General features: G+C 38.9%; 1 protein-coding gene across 16 annotated transcripts in view; it reads left to right on the forward strand.

The window, feature by feature from the left end:
* Positions 1 to 21587, forward strand: part of TRPM3 (transient receptor potential cation channel subfamily M member 3) — a 482939-nt gene that overhangs the window by 418499 nt on the left and 42853 nt on the right. For 10 of the 16 annotated variants that reach the window (XM_036217934.1, XM_036217938.1, XM_036217936.1 and 7 more), the window contains 2 exons: positions 932 to 1183; positions 6897 to 7071. In XM_036217934.1, the coding sequence (XP_036073827.1) occupies positions 932 to 1183; positions 6897 to 7071 (427 nt within the window). Of the gene's footprint in view, positions 1 to 931; positions 1184 to 6896; positions 7108 to 21587 lie in introns of all 16 variants that reach the window. The other 6 variants (XM_036217932.1, XM_036217935.1, XM_036217937.1 and 3 more) reach the window with 1 other exon arrangement.

Genomic DNA, 21587 nt, shown 5'->3' on the forward strand with positions numbered 1-21587 from the left:
GACGTCAAATGAGGCCACAATAAGGAGTTTGGCTCTTTCTCTATTTGTAATAGAAGCCATCAGAAGATTTTAGCATTCACTTATCATGATTTGCTTTAGTTTTTATTATTGTAGTTCATATTTCTCTCAAGAGTCTCTTTTACTTTTTTATTTTAATTACAAATAAAAAAATTAAAAACATATTTCAGTTACAGTTAACATTCAATATTAAATTTACTTGCAAGAAATTGAACAACTCACAAGGGTACAACTTGATGAATTTTTGCCTATCTATTCAACTGTGATCACCACCCAGATCATGGCTTAAGTTTTTAAGGACCATTTGAAAGACCATTCTGTTTCTGTATGCTGCTCAAAGAAGGGATTGAGACAGACAGGACAACAATGGCGGCCGCGATGCCAGTCAGCAAGCTGTTACAGTCATCTGGGAGAGGTGACGGGGCTTAGAATAGAATGGCAGCAGTGGAGGTGGTGAGAGAGGTTGGATTAGCTCGTATTTAGAAATAGAGGTGATAGGACATGTTGATGCAGAGGATGTGTATGTGAAAGAGAAGAATAAAGAAGTCCTCCCAACTTAGTGATCTGAATAACTCAATATGGTAGCTCTGTTTACTGAGATGGAGGAGGATTTCAGAGATTTACAGGGTGTTAGAAATCGATAGTTGTATAACAAAACCCTAATGTGTATCATAAAATTATAAGGCAATCCAAAGGATCAAACTTATTGCTTATATTTGCTTCCGGAATATTTGTATATGGATGGCCTGTGCTTTGTACAGTTGTATATTCATAGCATGCAAGTATTCAAGTAGACACAGACAAACAAAATAAGCAAGCTACTGATGTCAGTGAATAGACTGAGCACTTTCGAACTGGGCTGAGAAGATAGACTGGAATCCTAACTAACCCCACCCTCTTTCCTGCCTTTTAGATTCTGATGTCAGAGCCAGGAAAGTTGCTACAGAAAGTGAAGGTATGGCTGCAGGAGTACTGGAACGTGACAGACCTCATAGCCATACTCCTGTTCTCTGTTGGAATGATCCTTCGTCTCCAAGACCAGCCCTTCAGGAGTGATGGGAGGGTCATCTATTGTGTGAACATCATTTACTGGTACATTCGTCTGTTAGACATCTTCGGCGTGAACAAGTACTTGGGCCCATATGTAATGATGATTGGAAAAATGGTAAGCAGGGTCCTCTGATTCCATGTAATAAATTCTCAAAGGAGGACCGATAATAATAGGAAGAAGGAATAATTCATGTGGGCCTGTGCTAAAGCTCTAACCGAGATGGCCCTAGGGGTGTTTTATTTTTGAACTTCCTTTGGTGTATTCAGGAGTCTGACTACCACTATATATATAACTGGAGAATTAGCAATCACTCACCTATCTACTTACCGAAAAATATATAAAGATCATTAGTTTTGTGCCAAGCACTGGATTAGGATTTGGGTATATAAAGGTGCTCTTTCCATGAAGCCAAAGATGACAGAAAGATAAGTGATCACCATACAGTGTGAGAATGCTGTGATAGAGATGTGTATAAGGTACAAGAGGACATAGAAAAAAGAATGTAGGTTGGGGAAGACTTCACATGGAGGTTACATTTTAGGAGAAGTGAGTCTCCTCTCCAAATTTTTAACAGATTTTCAAGATTTTTAATGTTGCTTTTTTAAAAACAAAGTACTAGTAAAATGCCTTTCCCTACACAGAGAGAAGAAAACAGTTTATTTGAACTTACTTGTTAGGTGGTGTTTGAACTGAACATTAAGTTCTATCAACATATCATGTGTCTGGTTAGACTACTGGAAAATGATGTCCATTAAAAACTAGGTTCCAGAAGGATGTCCTACTTATCTTATTCTTTAAAAAGGAATCCCAAGTGGCAAACTAATATGCTAACCAACAAATGGGTGTGGACTGTTCCAACACTCTCAACCACACTGGTTTCCAGACTTTCTCCATAAAGACCCAGCCCTAAGAGGACAGCATTAGTGTGAACTTGGGCATGCACTAGTAAATCATCTCCCTCTCCAAACTCACTAGGGGAAGAATCAGAGCCTGATGCCCATAAAAAGAGTTCATTGATTTTTTTTTTATCAGTTCCTCCACTTTTCTAAGTGTCTTCTACTTCACATTTACAGGTGGAAAAGCCAAGTACATCCATCCTACACTGGCAAACACCTCTTACTAAAAGACCTCTTTGCTAAAAACCTCCATTCCACTTTCCCTTATGAGCTGTTGAAGCCAACAACAGTTGGTCAATAGATGTCCTTTATCATTCTCACTCCAGTTTTACTTTATATATCCTTGCTGCTTACCTTTCAGCCAGAAAATTAATATTTATTATTATTGTGTGTGTTTAACTCTGCTAAAATGAATCTTAAATAACCAAGAATCTTCCTACAAAAGCATTGATAAATTCATGCGAAGAAAGGGAGAATTTGAATCCAAAAGGAAGGGGTTAAGGGACCTTGAGCAATTCATTTAACCACTTTGAAACTCAGTTTACTCATTTCTAAAGTAGTTACAATAAATGCATATCTTGTAAGTTTATTGTGATAGTTAGAAATAGTATATGTTAAATAGCCAACAGTGTTTGGCTCATAGTTGGTAGTTGACAAATTGTATCTTTTATTATGTTCATATTATGCTTGTTAAAGTACAATGAGAAAGGGAGAAATTGGTGAGCATAGTAATCCTGCTCTATTCTTAACACTTTTGTACAAAAGCTTGGTATTTATAACAACAGCATTGTTTAGGGAAAATATCCCAAATCCATTCTAGAGAGGAAAAACTTGAATTCAACAAGCTTGAGTTAGACTGAATCCCAAAACTAAATCCTAGTTCAATTGGAATTTTTGACTAGGAAAAAAAAATGCATCTTACTCTATTACACTGTCTGTCATATTACTTTAGTAATGAGTTTGAGATTATGGTGAAAATTCCTGTATCTAAAAGCAGAGAATCTCAACTTAGAGTCTGTGGAAAAGATTTAGGAGAGAGGATCTGTGAACCCTCCACCCAAGGTATAGATAAAAATGTGTGGGTATATGAATTTTCTGAACAGAGAGGAGAAGTTTCCATGAGATTCTCAAATGAATTCTCAAATGGATCCAATGAAAGTAAAGAACTATAACAGCTGCAAAATTAAGGCTAGTTTTTTCAACCTTGACACTATTGACATTTTAGACTAGATAATTCATTGTTGTTGGGGGCTGTCCCGCATATCGTAGAATGTTTAGCAGCATCACTGGCTTCTACCCACTAATGTGAGTGTGCGTGTGTACACACACACACACAACAACAACAACAACAACAACAACAACAGCAATAACAACAACAACAACGAAAATGTTTCCAGACATTGCCATATGCCCCTCGGTGGGGCAAAATTGCCCTTGGTCAAGAACCACTGCATTAGGCAATTATATAATCTCATTGGTTGTTTTTTCTAATTGATGGTTGCCTTATTTTATTATAATAAATGAAACCTGAAAAGACCCAAACAAACCAAATATAGTACTTTAAAAAAGGTCGGGTGGTATTTAAATACTTGAAATAACTAAAGTCAAACTAAAGCAGCAAGATTATTTTAAAATCCATGCTTATCATTTTAATGATGGCATAATTATGCCTGATTTTTACTAGAATTAAACCTTACTATGGAGTGAGCAAGAGAGATGTACTGCATTTCCTCTACCTTCTAACTTATGAATGACTTATAAATCAGGAATAATAAGAAAATGGGTGTTTCGTTCTACATGGAGTTTTTTAAATAATTAGTTCAATAACTGAGTCACTGATCCAGAAGGTAGGTAAAATATGCCTATAGAATTTATCAGAGGGCCAGATGGACTGCCAGGCTAGAAGCTTAACAAAATATGCCCAGATGTGATTATAACGAAAGCCCCTCAACATTAGTCCTTACTTAGTACTAAACAGCCAAGTGTCTGTTCTCTGTGGTACTGGAACAGACAGCTGCTAAGATACTTAAACACAGTACTGATCAAGTATGATTCCAGTTGATGTTTAGATCCAGGATCACTTTCCTTCATATTCCATATCTCAGTGGAATAGTTTAGCACTAAGCTCACTCATATAACCCAGAATAAAAATGACACTAATACAAGCTATCATTTACTATGTGCCAAATACCATGTTATTATCATTACAGACCCATGAAATAGATGTTTGTGTTCCATGTAATGATGGAATAAACTGAAACTGGGCAAAGGAAAAAGAAAAGGTTCAAATTCCTGTCTGACTCTATAGCATGACCTTCTTCTAATTCTATTAATAACATAGCATGAAATGAGAACTACCCACACTGTTTCACATATTATCTCATTTAATCTTCACAAAAAAAACAATATGTATATTACTGTTATTATTATTATCCCCATTTTTAGAATAAAAAAAAAACTTAAAAAAAGATTAAGCAAGACCACCTAGCTGTTTTTACCAGTAGAGCAAAGATGAAAAACCTCAGGTAGTCTGACACCTGAGAACACGTGCTTAATCACTACAGCACATACTCATCCCTACAGAACACAAAGAATATTTATAAGAGTAAGATAGAGTTAGCTTTCTTAATATTGAACCACTGGGCAATTTAACTTTCAAAACAGAGGTAGCCAGCCCCAGTTGTCACTAATAATATTCTAGTTCCGCATTCCACTCTATCAGATTATGGTGCTTGTATGGAAGCTAAGACTTCTTTGAAATATACGAAGTTGAGTTTTGGGAAGATGTTTCTTCTCTTTAATTGTTTTAACCTTTTGAATATATATCGCAATCAACCTGAGTGAAAACAGTCCTGAGAAATTAAATTAGAATGGTTGCTGTATTTACTGGCAGCATTTTCTTGGTTCAGACTGGCTTCTAAATCTTGTGAGTACACACCATCTTCCCACCCTATAGTCAATTTTAAATAAATACAACATGAAAACCCCATTAGTGTTTCTTCATTGGTTAGAAGTTTTTGGGAAAAAATAATGAAAGAATTTTACAAAATAAAAAAGAGAAAAGATGAGAAACAAGCCCCTGTTTCCTATGAAACTGTTTTAACATAGCAGACTTGCTCATTTTAGGAGAGTTTTGAGGCCACTAAATTGTGAAAGGAATAACTAGTTAACTAGCATATATGTTTTAAGGACAGTAAACAAATGTGAATTGATGCCACATTTTGAGAAATTCTTACTTAGTTTCAAAGTCAGATGATACTTGAGATATGAATTTTGAAGCTTCCTTGAAAGTTGATTAATTGATATAAAATATATTAAGCTCCAAAGTGTTAAGGCAAACAGGAAGGCTATAATGTTTTAATTTCAATAACAAGCACTGTGGAATGTGTTCTTTTAAAGTAAAATTTTAAAACTAATTTAAAACCTTCATTATCATTGGTAAGATTATCATTAGTCTTTCTTTGTGGAGGGGCATCTCCTTAGGAAGTTTTATATCCAAGAGAAGGTAGTCTTTTGTATTAGATGGTTTGATGCAAGGGATAGAAACTAATCAACTAGCCTAAGCCTGGAGGGATATATTGATTTATAGCAGGGCATGATGGAACAGACCTTAAGGGCTACTGCAGTCAGACTCTCGACCACTGTCAGAACTTATTCATTCTCTCTCTCTCTCTCTCTCTCTCTCTCTCTCTCTCTCTCTCTCTCTCTCTCAATCTCATCAGCTTCATTCACTTTGATCGGTATTGGGGGACTCAGTCTCAGATACTCTGAATTCACATCATTACAGAGATAGAAAGGGAGCTTTTCTCTCCCAGCTTCAGTTGAAAATATCCAGAAAAAAGGATTCTAGTTGGATTCTTGTACCACATGCCTATTCCTATCACTGTTGCCAGAGCGTAAGATACCACAACGAGCCTAGGCTGGAATGACACCTACCTTGGTGGCCAAAATGGGAGGAGACTACCTCTAAAACAAGAAGGTTCTGGGCAGGCAAAATAATAGTTATTATATCTTCATCTATTTTCAGTGATGAAAGGAAAATAATTTGGCATATGAGAAACAGATCTCAAATAACATGTATCGCGAAAACGAGCAAAAAAAAAAAAGGAATAAAGAGGAACAAGAGATAACATCGTAGTCAAATGCAGTCAAGAAAATTTTATAAACAGGTCAAGATGAAAATCCAACATTTCAACACCAGGAACAAGAATAGGCTACCTGATTCTAATGCCTATGAAAACACCCTTCGTAACTGATAGGATACACTACAGGATAATACAGAAAGAGTGGTTCTCTGGGAGACTGGTTTGATTTAGAACGCCATGCGGTGAGGTGGGACCACAAGAATAAGATGGTGTATGGTGGATATTTGTTATCCTAGTTTTGTTTACAAATGATTATTTTCTTAAACTTTCCAACTCTTCATTGGCCTTTCAGAACTTAAAGAATTTATGGCATTGCAATAGTTCTTGAAATAGTTCAACTCTCCCAATGCCAATTTTTCTAAGATGAAAGAGATGCAAGAAGTACATTTGCCTCCTTCAGGGGCAGAGAAAAAGTTAGAACTGAATTAACATAGATACCCCCATTTCTATGTTCCTTGACTCCCATGCCTAGTCTTGACTAGATCCCACAAACAGCAATGGAAAATGAAGGGGTTCCGTTGTATATATCATTAGGTTGTGTTTGTTGTTGTTGTTGTTGTTGTTGTTTTTAATGACTTTTCAGTTTCCGATGAGATTCCGTGGACATTGACTTCAATAGAACAAACGTCCTCTTATCTAGACACAGCTACCTATCTGAACATCGCTCATCAGCATTACTGAAAGTGAACCTCCTTCAATGGTTTCCATCAGTGTCAGTGGCATAGGGACACTCAGTCTTATGTATTTTTTTTGTTTGTTTCTCCCTCTGCTTCCCCACCCTTCTAGATGATAGACATGATGTACTTTGTCATCATTATGCTGGTGGTGCTGATGAGTTTTGGGGTCGCCAGGCAAGCCATTCTCTTTCCCAATGAGGAGCCATCATGGAAATTGGCCAAGAACATCTTCTACATGCCCTATTGGATGATTTATGGGGAAGTGTTTGCGGACCAGATAGACCGTAAGCAAGTTTATGATTCTCATACACCAAAGTCAGGTATTTAACTTCAATTGGGTCATGTCTTTTTCAAGTTCATTTATTTGTTCTCAATAAATGGCTCAAGATAGAGGACCGATTCCTAGCTTGTTATCTTGGAGGAACAAAAAAACAATTACAGAAGGTGAATATGCAATTTTAGCAAAGCAGTCCTCGGGTGTTTCTTCAGGTATGTCCTTTCTGTGACATGAATCGACATCTGGTGTGCCAAATTTGATTTAAAAAAAAAAAAGAACCATTTAAAAGGACTGAAATTCTTTAGGGATTCAAAATTCTAGCACCATGTGTTGGTTATTTCAATATTAGTAATATATTACATCACTACTCCCCACCCCTACCCCAGCCTGTAAAAAATAAATTCCTTGGTTTGACTTCAGAACAAACAATTCTCGATTTCACCATCAGAATTCAAGAGTGAGGGCCAACATCTGCATGGTGTTTTCCTTGCCCTGGAAACCATTCATTCCCCAGCTCGTTTTCCCACTATCTTAAACTATGTGTTTTTGAGACTCAAAAAAAGCTAGTATTTATTGCCTGGAAGTATGGAAAATGCCTTAAGTTATAAACTGAGTTGTTTGCTGTAAATGCCAAAAATAGTATCTATATCATGAAGTGATTCAGTGTGGAGAGAGAGTGCCAGCAGGCCCCTGAAGTTTCAAACTCTAATAGATGCTGATTCTCCATAATAAACACACCCCTTGAATAGAATGTGTAGACAGTTGTATCCTAGGAGTCTGTTCCAGATTTTATTTGGACCAAATGTCAGGGCACACCAGGCATTGGGAAGAAAACATCAGGAAAGAAATATCTTTCAGTGTGGAGGAGTTGAATCCCAGGAGCAATTATTTCTCATTTTCCCTGAGGAGTTTAGTTCTAGAAATAACATCCCACCAACATTGTTGAATTAACATTTTCAGACAGTTTTTTGCTGACAGGCCAGCCATCTGAGCCCTGGACTATGGACATGGATTAAGGTTACATAACCAGGTAGGATAGCTTTTTAAGAGTGGAGCACAGACTAGTCAGCATCCCTCTTCACCCCTGCCAGTCCCAGGTAGAACTGAGACCAGGAAAATAAGGACAAAGCACCAAAGAGCATGAGACATCCAGGCTTGGAAAGAGTACGTGTCCACTGGCAACGGGACATACCACTATGTCATTTTCTCTTTCATGATAGGTTTTGAATAAATACCCTTTCCTTCTCAAAATGAGTTATCCGAAGCAAGAAGGCTTTTTTGGAACACCTAATTGAAACAAATATTCATTTCACGAGACATAGCCAACTCACTGAGGAAGAATTTTAACTCTATCTCCCACTCGAAATATCTTTGTTTGACAATGTGCAGCCTTCACCAAAACAGCTTTCCAAGGACTGAGCAAAATTTTTGGAGTCCTTCTTTCAAATGATCCCTAAAGGCAAAACAATACTCAAAAAGCCCACCTCTGATCATTGTCCTCAGAGACTAAGTATACTATTTCTCCCTTCCAAAAAAAAAATTAATTACTTTTTCACCTACATTATTTTGCTTTTCTAATTTTCCCTTTTTCCCCAAAATGAGATTAAGCCCCCATGGGTGTTTTGACAATGCAACATTTTGGGATGGGAAAAGGAGGGAGGTGCAGGTGTGTTTTATGAATGGGATTCTGTCTGTCGCTCTACAAGTGGCCATTTATTGATGTTGTACTATGAACCCAGCCTAGTGCAACAAACACCACCATCTGGCTAAGAGGATCTATTACTGTTATTTTTAAAAGAAGGGCTGATTGTAGTTTAGAACTTGAAAATCCCCTGGAGACAGAGGAGAAGTGTTTTGTGTGAGTAAAGTATGAAAATAGATTTCCCACGTTGTTAATTAGATCTGTGGTGTTCTACGTGTGTGAGAAAAAATTTCTACCCCAAATCCCAATATGTAACTGACCCAGCCTTGGATGAATGCAACCTTCACGACACCCTTCCCCTAACTACTTACCTTCCTTTTTAATGTTCTGAAATCGGCTACAATAGTAGCCACTGTTCTAAGCTAAATCAGCCAGTTTTCTGTCTAGAGTGCTAAAGAATATTTGTCCTTTCTCAAATGGGTAAAGAAGGCTGTCCCTAAATCTGTCATCTCATTTGGCCAAGGTCATTGAAGATCCCTGTCCTCTAAATGATGTGATTTTTATGTTATGGCACAGGGTGGGCCCAAGGGAATTGGGTGACTGCCCCACCTGGTCATTCAGAACTACCCAGGAGACCCAAGAACCAAGCTATTTGAGAAAGGTACAAATTATTTATGCTGCCCTGCAGTGTCTTGCCTCTTTTCTGTGCCGTGCCCAGGTCGGTTTGTGAAGCATGTGTTCAGGCTGATCGGCTCTCATATCCACCTGGACCCACAGCCCTGCCCAAGGTCTACCAACCTCATCCCGTGGCTGTGCCCTGTGTGGGCCTCTCCAAGTGCTGCCCATTTACACACACCTCCCCAGAGCAACTCATTTCTAATGTAATGCACACGCTCCATGTCTAACTCTTTTTGTTTTTAACTGCAAATTTGCTGAACTCATTTCATGTTTGGGGAAGTAATCTTTCTTAATTGGGAAGAACGTATATAGATTATAATGGGGCCTGAGGGGTCATATACCTGTCTTATACCTCAGAAGGGAGGACAGCTTTAATGCCCTCACTTCTGGGAGGCAATGTTACCAAACTACACATTTCGATATACATTTATTTTTCTTTTTGTATTTTGTCCTAAACCCAGAAACTATCGATAAGGCCAAAAAAGCTAGAATGACATTATAAGGTTACTTTCCAAATGTGCCTAAAGACTCAAAGGAAAAAAAAAAAAAAAAGAATGAAGTCACTGTAAACTCAAAAATAACTTAGGTGCTTTTTACCTCTAAGCCTGGTTGGGTTAACATAAATGATAGTTCAGCCTTAATCTCAATCTTCAGTAGAAGCTAAAAATCTGCTTTGCTGCTGGGAGCAGAAGTGAGTGCAAGAACATATTGGAAGCACCAGCTAATGAAACTGGGGAAAGGAAAGTAATGGTCTGCTCCGCCTGGGCGCTTTGCCCCGCACCCTAATTAATTGATGGGAATTGAATTCGCTGTTGTTGTTTAGTTGTTTTTTCTAGTTCTTTTGTTTGCAAATAGTTCCAAATCATCTCACATGCTTGTTTTATATAATACTAGCTCTCTAAAACCCAACCTATTGGCTGCCGTAAGGTGACTTGGGCTCCGTGTTGCTAAATGCATTGCTACCAAATGATGACATTCTTTTGGACATCTCATTAAGGTGACCCATGTTGCATGGCTTCTGAAAGCTCATCAGGATCCCACTGGAACTTGAGGGAAAAAAAGCCACTTAGAGAAGAGAAGCAGCAAAATAAATTTCCAGCACATTCATGCTAAAGCCAGGGCAAAGCTAAAATTAGATAGACTCACTCCAGTTGAGAAATCTGGTTTCTGTTTTGGTGTGCAAAGTACCTGGAAGTATATCTTTGTTGGCAAAGAAAATGGGGTGCTCGGTAGCTTCCTTGAGCCTCTGGATGAACGAGAGTACCCTTTGTTTATAGGGCATCCTTGTGTTGCCTGTTGAACACAGATTCCCCAGGCCGTACCAGCACAGGGGGAAATGAATCATGCTCTTGAACACATTAAATCAGGGCCTAAATTTAGTACTTCTTTCTGCCTCTCTATTTTTACAAGTTTGGATAGTAATGTGAAAGCATTACCTTCGACCATGACAACTTAATGTTAGTTGGCTGTTTCTACTAGCCCTAAACTAACTAACCTATCTACTTAATGCATGGGTCAATTTTTTTTTTTTCTTACTGCCTAGGGCTTTTCCATTTGAAATTAATAGGTAATCTGGAGTAAGGAGGATTTTTTGTTCTTTGTTTTGGCTTGGTTTTGCTGTAATTAATTAATTGCTATAAACATTTTGCTATGGAAAAAAATCTTTGCTCTTTTGAATCTTGTTATATTTTTTATGTTGACTGGATTTAAAGTGTTGCTTTTCTCAGGAAGCAAGGAGCGTGTGTATGCATGTAAAGCTAAAACTCTCCTGCATTATTTTTTGCCTTAAATTATTTGTTCCTCACTTCAGGTGTGGAAATTAGGATAACTCGAGGCCAGTCTCTAAAATATGGCTGGGCTGCTTATGGTGAAACTATTAACAGCATGAGCAGAGAAGATAACTGTTGTTATTATGCCTTTCCAGCTCTGGAAACTCAGTGCTCTGCATCTGTTTGGTTTTCAGAACTGACCTTCTCTAACGGATTCAGAGCACACTAATGCCTAACAGCTACAGTACGGGGAGTGTTGCCTGACCAGAGAAAGTATTTTGGAAAAGAAAATCTTTAGATAGCACCAACTTTTGATAAAGAGAGGAATTGTTTTGATGGGTTTTGTTTTCACAAATTGCTAAGGGAGCAAGCCAATATGAGGCGTCACCCCCACATTCTGTCCTTGAAAGTCAGCTTACATCCTAGAGAATACCTACTGGACTTGTTTACTAATACAAATTGAGGCTTAGTGGGTTTACAAATAGCAGAGCTAGCTGCAGACAGGCTTTTGTGATGATGATTCAGTATGCTATTGTGATCAACATTTGCTGCACTATCATAATAGTCATTTAGCCTTTGCTCACAGGTTGGGCTTCATTTTTAATTTGTCCATTCTTCATTTAATATATATCTATTTTTTTCACACTATGAGTTGGACCTCAACGTATAGAGATACATGTGGCAGAGATGCTGTCTTGAAGGACTCTGCAGTCCAAAAGAGTCAAAATGACATTGACAGTATATACGTGGAGATAGAGCCCTAAAAAGAAAGTAGTTCTTCCTGAGGTAAGAGTGGGGATGCAATAGATGAAACCTTGCAGAGAATGAGAAGTCTGAGGTGAGCCCTGGAATAAGCAGATACTCGCTAGGCATAAAGGAGCAGAGGGGTGTAAAGGAAAAGAATGGCATTCCAACCTGAGACTTAGCATGGAAAGTCCCAAGCACAGAAGGTAACTTAATACAGCTGACTGTAAGATGAAAGGCAGGCGGCAGGAAGCAGGACAGATGGGTCTGAAGAGAGAGACAGGAGTATAGACTTCAGAGGACTTATACTCCATGCTCTGGGTAGTGCTGTGACTGACATATGTTTTAGAGCTGTCAAACAAAACTGTAAAGGGTTCATAAAAGAGATTGAGATGAGAAGTGAGAGGACATTAGCTAATGCAATAGCAGATCAGTAACATACGTCTTTTGGAAGGTGAAATTGGAAGGCCCCGGACAGAAGTCAGATGGTACAGAAGGTGGTAGTGGGGGAAGTGGATGAGGATTTAAGATGGAGGCGTTGAAGGTCACTCCAAGGTTTCTGGGTTCATCTGAAAGATGATGTAATTCACCGATATAGAGAACCTTGGAAAGAGGAACAGTATGGAAAAGGAGATTTGTTCAGTTGAGGTTTGATTGAGTTTGAGGTTCCCATGGGAATTCCGGTGATGGAGGACAGGGAAAATTCCCCTGAGTGTGGGAGACTAAGTCTTGCATTGAGAGAGAAGGGGGTTCTTGGTGGAGAGCGTAGAAAGAATTCAAACACACACTAAAGTTAGAGTTAAAAAGAAAGTTTATTAGAGAAGGAATAACACTCCATAGACAGAGCATGGTCTACACTCAGAGGCGGAGAGTGAGAGAGCCTAGGAGAGACTCAGAGGGACAGAAGCAATAGGGAGATGAGGCATGTGAGAGAAACAGAGCAGAGGCACTGAGAGGAAATCTCCCTGAGTGTTTGGGGAATTCAGTTTATATATCATTTTTTAATTCCTGTGAGTTACAGTTTAAAGACTTTGTTTACCCATTCCCTTTGATACGGACATACAGTGAGGAAGGATAAGAGTATGTAGCCTGAAAGGCCTGCTGGCAGTTCCCAGCTTTGACTCCACAAGTTCCCTATGGTTTTAGCCATAGGCGAAGAATGATTTTATTTTGTGTAGGGCAGCCTCTTAAAGAATCCATTGTTCCTGTTTCCCCTTCACAGGTATAGGATATGGGTTGTTAGCAATCCCAGCGGAAATCTTCCTTTATTCTGAAGGTGTCCTCCTGACCTGGCTTCAAGGCTGATCAGCATATTGCAGTTTCTGAATGTAGCTTGATTTAACTCTTCAGTTCACTTGCCTCCTCTCTGTATCACCAGGAAAATCATGAAGAAGATTATTTTGTATATAGAACTCTGGAGCAAAGTAGAAAGAGCTGGACTTAAGATATAGATTTGGAGATCAAGAATGTACAAGTTACAGCTGTGGGAGTGGGTGAGCTTGCCTGGGAAGACAAGTGAGAGAGAAGAGATGGCCAAAGTAGAACACTGAGAATGGAGGAGGCAACAGTATTAAATGTAAAATAAAACTCCAATTAGGTGGATATTTAGAAGAGTCCATTTAATTAGATTTTCAGGAAGTCACTGGTGACTTTGGCTAGAGAATAATCATTTTGGTGGTGAATGCAAAAGCCAATTACAGTGATCTAAGAGTAGAGGAGCATCAAGGCTAAGCATGTACTAGGGAAGAGGGTGAGAGGTGTTATTATGTGTATGGGGGTGTTGTTGGGTGTTGTCAGTGAAGTGAGGCTTTGGGAAGAAGAGTACAGTAGTCCCCCATTATCCATGGGGAATATGTTCCAAGACATCCAGTAGATGCCTGAAACTATAGATGGTATTGAATCCTTTTAAATACTATATTTTGTCATATACACATACCTATTACAAAGTTTAATTTAAAATTAGATACAGCAAGAGATTAACAGCAATAACTAATAATAAAATATAGCAATTATAACAAAGTTTTGTGAATAGTCAATCTCCCTCTCTCAAAATATCTTGTTGTACTATACTCACCCATCTTCTCCTGTGATGATATGAGATCATATAATGCTGATGTGATGAGACGAAGTGAGGTGAATTACACAGGGTTGTGACATAACATTAAGCTGCTCTAGGGGTTACTTGAACACAAGCAGTGTGATAACCGAGAGGGGTGCTAAGCGACCACTGACTGGGGAGCATATACAGCATGAACATGTTGGACAAAAGGGCGATTCATGACCTAGATGGGGCAGAGCAAGATGGTGTGAGATTTCACCATGCTACCCAGAACAGCGCACAATTTAAAACACATACTGTTAATTTCTGGAATCTTTTGTTTAATTTTTTGGCCTGCAATTACCCCTGGTAACTGAAACCTCAGAAAGTGAAACTTTGGATAAGGGGGACTATTGTAATGTTTTGTAATCACCATTCAGGAAAGTCACTGACTTAGTACATATCAAAGAATTGCTTAGGACCACTGATTTGCATTGTTAGCTGTCTATTTTCTCAGGCAAGACTCGGTAACCCAGATCGAGCAAAACAGAGTTAGATTAATCTGAGATTGAAGCTTTGCAGTCTGGGTATGGTATAAATAAATGAGACTAGAGTTTTTAAAGATACTTTCAAGGGGTCTTAAAGTTATACCTTATGAGGTCTAAGATGGAGAGAGAAGAAAATAAAAGTATAATATTGTTAAGAGCCTAAGAGGAAAAAAGAATGATCAAAGGACTAGAGGTCTAGCATGAGCCCAAATAAATTGAAGACTAAGAATCCTAAGAGTAATGATGATAAGATGATGTGGTTAGAAAATGGAAAATTGCCATTTAGGATTAAAAGGTAGAACAATGTAGGATAATGGTGAGATCCAGAGGTGGCTGTGAGAATGGATTCTAGGATATGCTGGAATCAAGATCAAGCATCTAGAAGCTAGGTTCTTCTGTGTTTGTCAATACAGATATTGCACTATTAGGATAATGACAGGAGAGGGAGTGAACAGGAAGTCTCTCATCAGGATGACCAGAAACTCAAAGGAGAAAGGACTCTTTGCACGAGAGCGAAAAACAATAATTTGGAAGAGGCAAAGAGTATCATTAAGAATGCAGATTTTACTTATGGGAACCAAAATAATGAATGTACAAGAATGTGCAGTTTCCATTTCAGAAGATTCCATTAGAGTGTCATTCTGCAAAATGGGCTTTAGTTAAGACAAGGAAGTATGGGAGTGGGCTTATGAAAGTATGAGACAGCAGAGGAGTTGTGTTTGATGATAAGAATGTTCCAGAAGGCTCTGGGGGAAGGGAGGAAAGGGAGAAATGAGAGGAATATTCAGTGGGCAGAAAGCCCCATGTCACATGAGGACAGGAGCACAGGGAGAACAGCTGACCAGAGGAAAAAGATAGGTAAACATAGAGAAATAGAGGATGATAGGTAAAAGAAGCATAATAGGAATAACTTTTCCAGAGTTTTGAGACAGCTGAAGACTGGAGCCCTAGTAGTTTAAGAGGCCAGATGAAGCTGATAATATCTGGGTCTCATAGGCAGTCTACAGTAGCCTTTGCTCAGGTTTCCAAGATCACATTGGGAACAAATTGTTCTGGTGTCCTGAAAGGGTGGAACTCTAGACTTCATGTAGCAGCGCTGAACAACCAGATTCTGAGGAGGAGCCTCCCCTGGTGGCTGGAGAATTCTCAATCTCAAAGGAGATTCTCCTTTTGAAATTAGCAGTGAACCGTGATAATAGAGAAGTATCCTTCATCACCTTTCACAAGAATGAGTTCTTATTATCACCTTGGAACATTCCATTTTTCTTTAGCCTCTTCTAGAGTTGCTAATATCTTCCCTATGATTCAGTTTAGTGTTTGGGCCATCCTGGCCACTTGCAACCTCTGTTGTAACTTTTGGTACACCCTAGGTTCACATGACTCCAAAACCCATGCTTTTTCTGCTCCACCACAAATACTCCAAGTCAGTCTTATGTAACCTTGTGGAAAATAAGGCATTAGCAGATGGGACATATTTAAAATTCTCAAAATATTCATAAAAGACCACCAAGCTACTTCCCAAAAAGTTGTCTAATTGTTGGGACTACTTTGTCACTACAGGGAACTAACTTATCACTTTGGGGGGGGGGGGTATAAAAAGTGTGTGCCCCTCCACAGAGTCAAATCAGTAGGGTTTCCTTAAAAACTATTTTGGAATTTGTCTTCTTTAGCATGTGCAGAAGTGGCCTAGAAATGGGAGTCTGCAAGATTTAGATAAGAAACTAAAGTTTGTGGCAATCCTGAATACTAAGCCAACAGTGAGGGACTTGAGAAAGAAGTCCAACAGATAATGTTTACTATGAACATGTTTAAGATGAAATCAGTCATTAAAAACAATAATACTCCATACCCTAGATGCAATCGACTACAGGTAAGGAAGGTAATCACTACGGACTGATTTAGAGATACCTTCATAGTGCTAACTCAACCCAAAACGATATTAAACATCATCTAGAAAAACATTAAAAACAAAACATAAGCAGCTATTATTACCGAATCCAGAGCCATGATGTGTGATCTATGCCTGAGACACCAAGTGTAATACTGATTATTGTCCCTCAGGAAGACATAAATACAATGAGCCAGAGAAGAGCAGCCAAGCTAATCAGGGGAATGAATGAAAAGCTGCAATTTGAGGACAGGTCAGAAAGATTAGAGCTCTTCACTATGAAAGATGAAAGCCCCCATGCCTGAAGTCTATGAACTCCCAAAGCAAATCTCTCAGTGAATAAAGTAAACATGACTTGGATCCCCAAATCCCAGTGTGCTTGAGCCAAGCATCCCTGCAAGTATAAAAGTAGTAGACTTGGGTCAAATAAAAGAAATATCATTCTACATGGCAAGAAGAGAACTTATGGGATTTATTCCCTCCCCTGCCCCCCACCAAGAGATGTTACAGGAGAAATAATATAGTCTAAAGATAATTTTTAAAATATTATCTATCTTTGTAATCATAAAAAGAGAGACTCTGAACAAAAAAAAAGAGAGACTTTTTATTCGTTTCTTCCACCAAACCAATTTTCTTGTGAAATAAAAAGGATGAAGAAAAAGAGGAAGAAGAGTACCATATGATGGAGGGCCCATATTATAGAAATGACATGGGTAGTTCAAAATGGCATATAATCCCAAATCCCATGTAAACATCGGTGGAGAAAATACCCAGACTGGCATATAACAGATACCTGTAGTTCTCTGCCCAGATCCCCTCTCATACCTTTTTACCAAAGTTTTACACCTCCAGTTTCTACATGCTCTGATGCTAAGTGCTCTTAGCTGTGATCTTATTCATATTACTGCCCTTGAATTGCTGGAACCTTTTCACCACTCAGAGAGCCTCAAGTGTCTGAAAGTTTTTGTACCTTCAGGACATCCATACTCTGATGCTGCCTGTTGGGAAGGGAAGAGTGGGGAGAGTATAAAAGCCTTTGACCCTTGGCTCTTGCTTGGGTGGGAAAAACTACTGCCTTCAGGACTGCAACATCGCTTCTTAAATGTGTGGTGCAGTTGATACTCCAGTGATCCCTGTAGGATCAGGCTTGTGAAATTACATCTTTTTCTGTTTTTTTGTTCTGCATTCTGCTTCCTCCACTTTCTATCCAGTTTCTCTTCTGAGCACTGCCTTATCCAATCACTTTCACTTGAATCCTTTGCCTAGGGTCACTCCTGGAAGAACCCAACCCAAGACAGGCTCCCAGTGTGTGCCAGCAGATAATGTCTCTAAGGCTCCAAGTCTCTAAGACACAACCCAATGTCATGTGTACCAGAGGCTCAGAAACCTTCTTTACGCTGTAGGGTATGAAGCCGTGGGCGCTCAGATTATAAGCAAACATAGTTTAGAGATATTGCAGGTTTATCTCCAGACCACAATAAAGCAAGTCATGATCTTTTTTCTGGTGGAGGGTCTTGCCTTGAATTTGTAAAAAAACTCAGCATCTGTGAAATGCAATAAAATGAGATCTGCCTGTATGTGGCAGATAGCTAACCTGGTCACTGGTATTACCAAGTTGAGAAGATAAGATTCTCTCATTACAGATGATGGAGACTTATTTGCACCTATACTTTAACATCTGAAGTTAATGGCTGTAACTAAAGGCATTTTGTTCCCAGGATTCACTGAAAGACATCATTCTTGAAGCCAAAAGGTCTATTCCAACCTTAGAACCTTTTATTCCATCATATTTCCCAAATCACTGCTCTGCACCACACAGGCCCTATGAGGAAACAGATATTGGGAGCCATACAGTCTCTATTGTCACTCCTCAAAGCAACAATAATTAAACTAAGGGGTGTGGCTATGTTCCAATAAAATTTTATTTACCAAAACAGGAGGTACTCCAGGTTTGTCCCCTGGGCTGTACTTTGCTAACTATATCCAGTCATGTGATTCATTGGCTCCTTGCCCCTTACTTCAGTTGAGGAGTGTGTGAAACCAGAGGTGCAAGATGGAATCAACGTCCTATTTGATATTTTATCCAAATACATAAGAAGACACTCTTTGTGCATTCATTTCTTCTAGGAAATGTGTTATTCTACCTATTCAAATTTTAAAAAGGAGAAAATTATGTCTATTGTTAAGTTAGTATGTAAGGAAACCACACTGCTTGAGTGGGTACAACTCCCAGACCACAAAAGCAGATGCTGCCAGAAAATCTACTTTATTCTTTATTATAATTCCACTTATTTCTATCTTGAACACCCATCCCTCTAAGCTGGTACGAAGACAATACCTGCTTGAAAGAGAGACAAGAAAACTGAATATTTCAGAAATGCTATCCTTCCTCACAGTTTAACTATATCGTAAATAAAAACAGGATGCCCCAAATAAAAATAAACTTACTAGCTCCAGGCATGCTAGATGTGATCTTCATGGTTCAAGGGGAGGATGGTATGTTAAGGAATCCAGTGTCATAATGATTCACATCACGGTACTGCTCAAGGGATTTCTTAAACACTCAGAATGGTAGTCGGTCTGGCAAATTCTTCCAGAATAGCCGTGTCCAATAGAATCTTCTGGGATAACAGAACTGGTCTAGATTGACTGTGTCTGATAGCATAGTTTCTAGTCACATGTAACTAGTAAGCCCTTGAAATGTGGACAGTATGAATGAGAAAGTGAATTTTTAATTGTTTAATTTTAATTAATTTAAAACTTAACTTAAATGGCTACATGTTGCTAGTGGCCACCCTATTGGACAGCTCAGTTCTGTTATATAAAAATCCTTTGGAATGACAGTTCTGTGAGACCAAGGACCGTCTCTGCCATGTTCCCTGCTGCAGCTTTAGCATCTCAAACTGTGTCTGGCATGTACTCAGTGCTCAGGAAATAGTTGGTGCATGAATTAAACTCCTTGAAGTAAGGAATAGAAAGATAGTAAGATTGTTATTTGCATTATACAATGAAAAAAAAAGATTTCAATGACTATATGGAAAATTTTCAATAGAGAGGGTGAAAATGAGTTGTTTATTATAAAGGAATTTAAATTTTAGAGTAAGTTAAATGTAATGACCATGGATTCATGCTTCAAACACACACACACACACACACAGCACAGAGGGAGAGAGAAAGAGAGAAATGAACTCAAAGAGAATCCTAGAGTTGATGATATCCTGCAATTTAGCCAAATTTGTATTCAAGAAGAGAATTATGGCCAGGTTCAAGAAATATTCTTTAAACAAGTCATCGTTTTAGTCTATGTGCAGAGATCAATTGTTGTAGAGCTATAAAGAAGAAAGGAAAGAAAAAAGAGAAAGAAGAATAATGGGAGGCAGGGAAGGAAGGGAAGGCCCTGGGTGTTGAGGGCAGCTGAGGAAGGAAGTGCCAGTGAGCCCCACGGTGGGACCAGATGAGACCCAGCAGGGAGCCCTACCAGCACCATGCTGTGCCACACTGGAGGTGGTTGCCTTGCATCCTGTAACTATGGTCTTTCCAAAGACACAGCGTTCTGACCAAACTCAATGAGACAAATGTCTGATTTTACTCAGAGCAGAGCAGAGGAAACCCCTTCCAATAATGTGGCAAGGGTTTAACTGATTTGTATTAACAGCCACCCAAAACTAGGCTGATCTCAACACAGGTTAACTGTTAGCAGATAATTCCAGCAAGCCTCACATGTTGTCTTTTCTCAAATGAGACAGAGTCCAAATAAGCCTGCAGCCTCAGTGTGGAGGGGAATGTAAGATGCCTGAGATCTTTTACAAGATACTGTCCAATGGACCAAATAGCTTTCTGCACTAGATGCCAGACTCTGTATGCCAAGTGATGTTTGACTGAATTGCATGGCTTTCAGCCAGATATTTGGTATCTAGAATATCAGGCCTGAGGTTAAAGATGAGGACATGCTTGGCAGAAGACCCCAATAACTTCAGGTTAGATTCAGAATTGTGAGTCTTCATCTTAGTGACACACTCAATTCAGCTGCACGACATCCACTGATGAGTTAAGAATAGAGGGGACCGACTACTTCTTGACCTGGGTTGTGGTTGCATGGGTTTTCATTTAATACTGGACATACATGTTTTATGGACTCTTCTCTATATTTGCTATATCTCACAACGTAGCATAAGAAGGAATAAAGCAATCATTCTGCTGTCACATATTCCAGATTTTAGTTTAAATTCTATGATATTTACTGAGCACTTCTGTGTGCCAGGTACTGTGTGCTAGGAACTGGCACTTAAAAAGAGGCATATGTTATTGCTTTAGCTTTAAAAACAAAAGTTTAATTGGAAAGATTGACAACTAAACAAATCATTGCAAATTGTATGATACATATTTCCATAGAGGTAATGTATAAAGACTTAGCCAAAATATATATATATATATACTTTTTTCTGGGAGGAAGAAGACTGGGGGAACATGGTAAAACAGAGAAAAGCAAGAGATGGCAAAGCATAGTCAGAGAACTTCTTGTGGAAGTAACAGTTAAGCTGGATTATAAAAGATGTTAAGAGTTTTCCAGACAGATCATGAGAGAGACCATCATGTCCAAAGCTAGAGAGGGATGACAGATGTGCCAGATGTAGGCATATGGAGACTGTGGAGAAATGAGACTTCCTTGCTAGGCTGGCCAATTAGAGCTCAGTCCCTCTGACAAGGTGCTCCCACACCTCCTGTACCTACTCTGGGTTAACACATGGCACAATATCGTTTTTTGTCTGGTTTCTTTTGTGTATCCCCCACTGGACTTTATGCATTTTTGGAAGGTGGGGGCCAGGATCTATGTCTGTATTTTCCACCACATTTTGTGAATGAATGGAGGAGAAATGTAGGCTGTAAAGGGCTTTTGCATGCTAGGCTGAAGAATTTGGATCTTTTCATATGGGAAATGTACAGCTCACCTTGTGTAGACCCCCTTTCAAAGTTAAGGCTCTGCTTATGGAATTATAGGTTGTGACTGCTGAGTGGGGAGACTGTGGCTAGAAATTATACAACCATGATGCTCATTTCAGGGAAACTAGATAAGCTATAGAAAAGTCCTTTGTTCCAAAATGTCTTCTTAAAGAGAAGCAGCAAGCTTGGAAGAGTCAAAATATCCCCTCCATGGGTTAAAACTACAGACTCTTCTCCCCTTAGTGTGAAGTATTTGAACCTTTAATCTTAACCCC

The sequence above is a fragment of the Rousettus aegyptiacus genome, unplaced genomic scaffold (assembly GCF_014176215.1).
Source record: "Rousettus aegyptiacus isolate mRouAeg1 unplaced genomic scaffold, mRouAeg1.p scaffold_m13_p_3, whole genome shotgun sequence".
NCBI lineage: Eukaryota > Metazoa > Chordata > Mammalia > Chiroptera > Pteropodidae > Rousettus > Rousettus aegyptiacus.